This window comes from Physcomitrium patens, chromosome 4 (genome assembly GCF_059467195.1).
Source record: "Physcomitrium patens ecotype Gransden chromosome 4, ASM5946719v1, whole genome shotgun sequence".
In the NCBI taxonomy this organism is placed as follows: Eukaryota; Viridiplantae; Streptophyta; class Bryopsida; order Funariales; family Funariaceae; genus Physcomitrium; species Physcomitrium patens.
Genome location: NC_143413.1, coordinates 341,364 through 349,599, shown reverse-complemented (window position 1 = coordinate 349,599; position 8,236 = coordinate 341,364). Strand labels below are relative to the sequence as shown.

General features: G+C 38.3%; 1 protein-coding gene across 1 annotated transcript; it reads left to right on the top strand.

The window, feature by feature from the left end:
• Positions 1-3,975: 3,975 nt before the first annotated feature.
• On the top strand, positions 3,976-8,019 carry LOC112281887 (MADS-box protein GGM13). Its single transcript, XM_024518875.3, has 9 exons — positions 3,976-4,914; positions 5,567-5,636; positions 5,768-5,829; positions 6,040-6,139; positions 6,421-6,462; positions 6,577-6,618; positions 6,835-7,025; positions 7,270-7,307; positions 7,573-8,019. The coding sequence occupies exons 1-9, from the start codon at positions 4,529-4,531 to the stop codon at positions 7,686-7,688; spliced, it is 1,047 nt and encodes a 348-aa protein (XP_024374643.1). The 5' UTR covers positions 3,976-4,528; the 3' UTR covers positions 7,689-8,019.
• Positions 8,020-8,236: the final 217 nt, after the last annotated feature.

Here is an 8,236-nt window from a genome sequence, read left to right as displayed (position 1 = left end):
GTAAAACCTCTGAGTCCATTTCTGCAAATACTCCTAGAAATTTTCCTTCTGTCCAAGTCAGAGAGTAATCTGACACTGAATCTAGTTCAAGATTCTCGATGAGGACCCGACAAACCCCATGCACCTGAAAACTCTTGAACTGATGCCATTTGTTTCGTAGTTAACAGGAAGTATTCCACGCCCGGTTTATCCATGTTGGATTGGTCTAGAGTTGGTGCAATTCAAGGACCAATTCCCACCTTCATTACATTTCAGTGGGGCTTTCCTTCCTTCCTTTCACTGTAATGTGCGCTGTCTGTGCATGTGTATTCCTGGATACACGAATCTGAACTGGAGACATCCTCTCTCTCTCCCTCCCTCAGGATTGGGGTTGGGGTGCTTTTGTTCTGCGGCCATGTTCTGGTGCAGAACTGGATGGCAGTGATGGCAGTTGGCTTTCATATTTCGTGACACCTGGTTCCATCATCAGATTGTTTGATGGAGTCATGATTCCCTTACTTCAATTTCATTATTGTTCTAGTGGTCATATATTTTTTTTTCTTACCACTTTTTTATTCTAGTACTTTATAATTTTGAGAAATTTGAGGGAGTCCTTATATTTATATTCAGGGGACAAGGCGAGAAGTTCAAAAAAAAAGGTGAGGTGTAATGCATTTTTTCCCTCTATAACATGAATTTTGATATTTTGAATAGAAAATAATACATCCATTTAACTTTTAGTTTTTTATAAATTCAATATAATACTAGTGTAAAGAAAATCATTAACTTTTTTTAATTTTTTATCTAGTGAACATCAAAAAAAACTATACAATATATTTTTGTTCCCTTATGTATATAATTAGACCTAAATTGATAGTATTTGTAATATAAATCGTAATTTTTATGTTCTTTTTAGAACTAAAATATACATTGATGTAAAAATCATAAATATTAAAATACATTAATAATAGTAGGAATATATTATTTATAAATTAAAATAATATAGATATTAAATATTATATATATACATATATACATATATATATTTATATTTATATATATACATACATTTATTTATATTTCAAGATACTAAAGGATAATGTGATTTAGTAGAATCATTGTAAGAATTCATAATGTATTATTTAATAATGAAAAATAATATATAGATTATATTTAACTTATCAAATTAAATTTAAAAGAAGTTACAAAAGACATACAAAGAATTCTTTTTAAAATACTAAAAATAGAAAAATTAATTGAAATCTTAATTAAATTATAACCAAATCATAAGTCAAATCCTAATTGAAAACCTAATTGAATCTTAACCAAATCTTAGGTCAAATCTTAATAAAATCTTAATGAAATCTTAAATCTTAGACAAATCCTAAATAAGTTTCTAATCCTAAACAAATCCTAATCTTAAATCAAATCTTAAATCAAATCCTAAACAAATCCTAATCCTAGCCAAATCCTAGACCAAATCCTAAATCTTAAACAAACTCATAACAAATCCTATAGCAAAATAGAACCTCAACAACTAATGATCAAATTATTAATATTAATTCAAAATTTGCATACTTTTTAATGTCTTACTTAGCAACAAGCATAAGAAAGATGAAATTGATTGCACTTACCAATTGAGAGAAATGTAAGATAATCCAATTGGGTATTAGGTGGCATCCTACTTCAACCTAAATGTTAAACTTCCAACATGAATATTCCCTTCTTGAAATGTTGAACTAATCTCAAATTTCACTTAACCATTGAAAACTAAGTATAATATCTATATAAAAAAATCTTACTTCAATCCAATTGAAAAATTGTTAAAGTTCTTAGAAACACTTGCTAATCCCCAAACTCCAAGTTTTGAGACCTCAACCTAGAAAAACCTTCATATACTTCAATCTAATTGTTTCATTAATCTCAAAATTTGCATTCACATTTACAACTAGTATACCAAAACATTATCCAAATTTCATTTGTACACATACCATAGAACTCAAAAAATCCTCAAATTTGTAAATGTGTTTTTATTTCTCAAACTTTAATCCCACCAAGAACATTATTAACTTTGAAAATCCCTCAAAATCTCAATATTGACTCAAATGACATGAAACCAATGCTTAAAAATCTTTCCTCAATTTTGCTCTCAAATCCCACTCTCCGATCTACTAATAAATCCTAGAGTCACCTAAAATACGTGGTTTTGTGCCTCAAGATTTGATTTCAATTTAGATTGACAACTGATCCTCTTCAAGTATCAATTCTTGACTTCTTGAGATAAGTTCACTAAAATCTACTCTCAACTTCCTCCTACACATGCCTATATTGTTTAATTTTCCAATCTTCTTTGTTTTGTCTTATTTATGGTCCTACAAAATAAATAGAAACCTATTTTATAAAAAGGCAATATTAGTATTTTTTAATTTTACTATCTTTTTTACTATTATCTATATTTCTAAAATAATTTACTATAATATTTTAAAATAGGATCTTCAATAATATGATATTTTCTTCTCTCTTTCATTCATTAGTAGTGTTACATCATAACACCGTATGCTTCAGCAAGCTTGTTAGATTGAAGGTCTCATAGCTTTTACAAAGAGGTGGATAGTTGTTAATATAGTCAAGTTTATAGAGGCCATTGTTTTTGTCTCTAGAACCCTTTGCAATTATATGGTGTAGTTTGTTGATAGAGATGACATTACATTTTTTTAGTGAAAAAAATAAAAATAAAAATAAAAAAATATCTAAATTAATAATTTTTTTATAAATAGAATATTTCTAAGTAATATAGGCATACAACAAAGGTTCTTTAGAGTTTATATTTTGCAGCAAGGAGAGATTGTCAATTTCATGTCTTGCTATGACATGAAAGTGGCCAAATATAGAGGTGATAGGTGATGATGGATCCTTGAGAATGATTAATCTCATGAAAAGCTATATAATTTCCTGAGAAATACTTAAATATTCGAAAATCTAATATTCAATCGGATTCTTTTGAATTGATAGTGAGTGCTTCTAGTGCATAGAAAATTTCTTGATCACTTGGTTCAAGTGAGTCTATGAAAGGATGTTTGGAATAATCATGGTATGATAACCTCATTAGATGGTACCTGCTTGATTGATTTCAGGTCGCGGATAATGTCGCGGATGAAGGTGGCTACATCCTGTTGCTTCCAGCGATGTGGATTTGGGATATCGATTGTATTGTAGCACAGATCTGGAGTGAATGAGAGTTAAATCATGGCTTTTGCTCGTCTCTTTTGCCATCGAGTGATGTTTGTGTCAGGCTGTTTGAACTCTGTGTTTGATGGCAGGTCTGTGGATGACGATGCAGTGGTAATCTGTTGTGGCTCGATAAGGTCCCACAAATCCTCTTTTTCAAATATGCTCTGGAGAGTGATAGCCCAATGCTCGGAATTTTTCGGACAGGTGAGCATCGACTCTTTTGAGCAAATCGTTTCTAAGTTACTCATCTTGCTCAATGGATCTAGACAAATAAACGCTAGTTCTGGAAATAATACGAATGAGAGCCTATAAAAAACGAGAGTCCGCTGGATCTCAAAGTGATATTATTCGATGTGACAAGAAGATAATATCAAGTAGCATCAGGAGGAGAGAAAAAACAATACTTGATCTAGAATGTGTATCGATTGCAAGGCTGTAATGAGTCAATGGTTAGTATCACAACCAAGGGAAGTAAGTAAGTAATGTTAGAAGAAAAAAAACTAGCAATGAAGATGAAAAGAACTTCCGCTCTGATACCATGAGAGAAGAATAAAACAGAGATACTAGAAAAATAAAACATGGGACTTACATACTGTTCGGCGCTAAGTCCGGATCTCAGTTCGTCCTATCACGATCATCTAGAGTAGATGATAAGTAGGGATGGATGTTCCCACACTTCCTTCCTTCCGCCCGCTCACCAATGCCCAAATATGGTGCGTCTGGCATAAATGCCAGCCTTTCTCAATAATGTTCGGGCATTGGAAATTGGGAGTGCATGGGTTGAAGCTGGAGAGTTTTGGTGATACGTGCGGGTGTCGGCAGCTGGCTGGCTGACTGGCTGGCTGGCTGACTGGCTGGCTGGCTGGCTCCATTGAATGCAGCAAGCGAGATTCCTTTTCGTCAGGGAGGCGTGCATTCTCTAGATCAGTGGGGAGGAGAGTCCACCCCACCCCACCCCACAGTGTTGGCCAGATCATCATCTGGCACCACTACGCAGGCGCTTCTGGGCTCCCGAAGGAAGGAAGGAAGGCAGCACTGGAATGGAATAATGAGTCGTCACTGGCAAGGCAGCACTCTTCCTCCTCTATGTGAGGTGGTTCTCCTTGTCGTCTGTTGTTAGATTCATCAGGAGCAGGAGGTGGAGGAGGAGGGTATGGCACTCCTCTCACCTCTTGATTTGGACAGGTCTTCTCGTGTGCGACTCCAACCAGCTTGCCTTCAGATTCCTTTGAGTGATGCCAGAGCGGCTCTGTTGGGTTTGCTTGCTTAGCTTAGGTGCGGATTCGTAGGACGAGGGGGCTGGGGAAGTTGGCTATGGATGATGACTACAGCGTCTGGACAACCCTCCGATCAATGGCAGTTCGGGGTGGTTGCACCCTCGACTGCCACGGCGACGCAAGAGTTGTCTGTTGGGGAGATTCTGGACGAGGATTGTGAGGTGCCAACGTGTTTGTCGCTCGGGATGTCGAGCGGGAAGGGTGATTCGAGCACTGAGTCGACACGGCGGAAGGGTGGGGTTATGGGTCGCGGCAAAATTGAGATCAAGAAGATTGAGAATACAACCAGCAGGCAGGTGACATTCTCCAAGAGGCGCGGTGGTCTTTTGAAGAAGGCGCACGAGCTTGCGGTTCTGTGTGATGCCGAGGTGGCGCTGGTTATTTTCTCCAGCACTGGAAAGCACTTTGAGTTTGCCAGTTCAGGCAGGTAGAAATTTTAGCGACGCTGCTCTCTGCAACTCTAAGAGACGGCACTGCTCTGAATGTGTCCGTAATTCTTTCTGTGCACTGTGTTTTTTAGCTTATTTCAGAAAGCCATTGTAAAATATGAGTAGTTCTGAATCTTGCCCGCTTGCGATACAGTAGTCTTACTGAAATTCTTATTCAGTGGCATCTTTTCACAATTTGCCAAATTTATCTTACTTTGTGTGGCGCATTCTCTGGATATGTGGTCTGTACGTTTTTTCGATTGTCAGCTGCACAAGTTTTGCTCCACGTTGTTACTTTATGCCCTGTTCTGATAGATGAGCAAGGTTGCTCTATTTCAGTAGATTCAGTTAGATGCACGAGAGATAGTGCCCCAAATATCTGCCATAATTCAGTCTATTCTTATTTGTGACAATGGAACTGAATTCTGAGATCACAACATTGAATTGAGGTTACTGAGGCATGGGAAGTGCGAGGTGAAGGTCGTGACAGTACAACAATGGGAAACACGTTCCCGCAGCTGGAAAACTGGCGGCAATTGGAAGTCGTCGGGTTCTCATGTAGTGTTTATGGTTTTTGATTGAATCGCCCTGCTGCATCATCCTGTAGGTGAATCATACTGACATGTTAGGGAAGCTTGTGAAATTGTGCAGCATGCGGGACATCATTGAGCGGTACAGGAAGAGCTCGGATGGTGCAGTGAAGCGTGGCACCAATACTGATGTAGGGCTTCCTCCCTGGCCCTGATTCCAGCGCACTAGACAGAGAAATGTCATTTGCATGATATTCTCATAGAATCTTAGAACGAGCTTATTTGCCTTGCGTTCTTGTGACGATTCTGTGGAATTTGACAGTTACTTGGTCGGGAGGTGATTAAGTTAAAACAGCAAGTAGAACGATTGGAAAGCTCTCAAAGGTTATTTCTCTTCCGAATGCTGACACTTGTTTCTTTTTAATTTTCCCCGTGAGTGTGGCTGCTTCTGTCATTGTTTTAGGGCCTTGAAATGTTTCCCTTCAGATTCCTCAAACATGAAGATTTGTTTTGAGCACTTCATTGATGTTTTGATCCATTCAGGTCGCAATATAGTTGATCAATCAAACTGAGATAGTGTGATATTTTCTGCAGGCATATGCTTGGTGAGGATCTTTCAGCTTTGAAGGTATCTGACCTTTTGGAGCTGGAGCAGCAGCTTGATCAGGGTGCTTCACGAGTGAGAGCAAGGAAGGCAAGTTAATAAGTTGCAATCGAACGTAATTTCTCGATTTCGTGCTGATAACTGCCACAGTTAGTTAGAGGCGAGAAACTGAGATCCACTTAGGGTCAGCGTTCTTTTTCCTTAACTTGAAGAGATAGCACGACGTGATGTTTTTTTAATTTTTTCATTGAAAAAAAATAAAAAAAAAGAAAAAAGCCAAGTAATAATAAACATTTTTTTAATATAAGTTTACAATCAATCCTGTTGCATCCGAAAAGTGGAACTAACGTGGTTATGTACTGGAACCGCAGAATCAACTCATTTTAGAAGAGATCGAAGACTTGCGGAGAAAGGTTTGCTGACTAAGCTATTTTTACTTGTGTACTACAGGTGCGGTTGTTCTTCTTGTGTTGCTAAGTTACACTTTGTCTCTCTTACAATGTACTATAATGTTTTCTTCCTCACAGGAGCATGAACTGATGATTGCAAACGAGGCTCTTCGCAAGAAGGTATTTGCCTGTGGCTGGGGATTTTACACATGATTCTTCTGTTTGTGGGGTGTTCTTGTGATTTGTGAGGTTTATTTTTGGCTTATTATGTTAGTTTTTTGGTCGTTATAGGAGTTACACATGATAGGTCCAAGCCCAAGGTTGTAAAAGAGTTGCTCTTGAAGTGGAACTGACTTTCGTTTGTTGCGTTATGCGTCTCTTTCTATGATGCCGTAGATTGCAGACGCTGAAGGTGCTGCGGAAGCAGCAGCTCGAGCTAATTTCCCGGATGCTCGGCTAGAAAGCCCCAAACCGTTCGCCAGCGATTTCTCACGAGATATGAGTGTGAGTTCGCAGCTGGCAGCATCAGTCTACCCTCATCCCAACCTTCTACAGGCGCAAAGATCACAGACGTCATTACAGCTTGGGTATGCAAATATGAACGGCTATATTCACAATTGCACCTCGAGTACTCTGCTATCATTGTCAGTCCGGAGAATTAGCGAGGTGCTAATGTGGATCTTAATTAATAAAAAGCAAAGTACTGTGAAGGTTTCAAATGTGATAGAGTAGTAGCTGAGATCTCTTTCTCTCCCTTTATTTATTATTTATTTTCTTTTTTGAATCACGCTGCATGTTCTCTTCTAAGTCATACCTCCCATGCCCTAGCAGATGGCTATCTGAGCAACAGATCCCCAGCACGGAAGAAGGTAAATGCGTCACTCGTTCTTTTCATTCATTGTCATGTACATAGATGCTTCATGGTTTCTTCTGCTTCTTACTGGTAAAAATAATTATTTCAAACTAGGACTTGACATAGTTATATTGTTTTCGTCCACGAAATCAGTAGTCCTTTCTGGGTTATGTAGTCTGCTTATTCGATGTGATATTTGCTAGTGGGCTTGTTTTAGGTCAGCTGTATATTATGAGCAGCTTTACGTCCCTTCTTACCATCAATGTTTCACTTTTCTGCAGGTTGTGCAGGTGAATCTAGCTTGAAATGGGATCATCCGCACTTTCACATTCAGAATAGACTCCATGCAAACATATCACCAAGTGTGAGAATTTATAAGTTACATGTCGATCGATAAGCCACTTCGAACGACAGAAGGCTCTTTGGGAGCCCAGGCTATGGGTCCTAGCCCCTCGTCACCGCCGTTGCTTCTCAATAATCCAGATGCACTCCAGCTGTAGCCTGTAGTTGTAGAGTGTCCGAGGTTTGATGTGATCAGTGTCACTCATCTAGAAGCATCTAGTGTGGACCAAAATGACGCCCTGACGGGTATTAGTTTGCTCTGGTTGGTTGGTCTTCGGACGGCAAGTGAAACACTTTGATACACTTATGTATTAACTCGTATCGGTGGTGTGAGCGTTGATCGAAACGCAGTCTCACCGTGGCTTAAATCTGCTTTTAAACCTCAATTTTGGCAGTTGAATTAGCGATTTTGTTACATAGCATCAAAAAGACGTAAGGAGTCTAAAAAATATCCTAGTCTCTTGTGATGAGTTCATACGCTTTGTATTGTTATATGTATCGGGTAAAATTTTTCGACCCTTGCCGAATATAAGTTGTTACCATGTTCCTTCGAATGTTCCACTGGGTTGAGGATTGAATTGTTCTGAGGTACAAACCATTCAA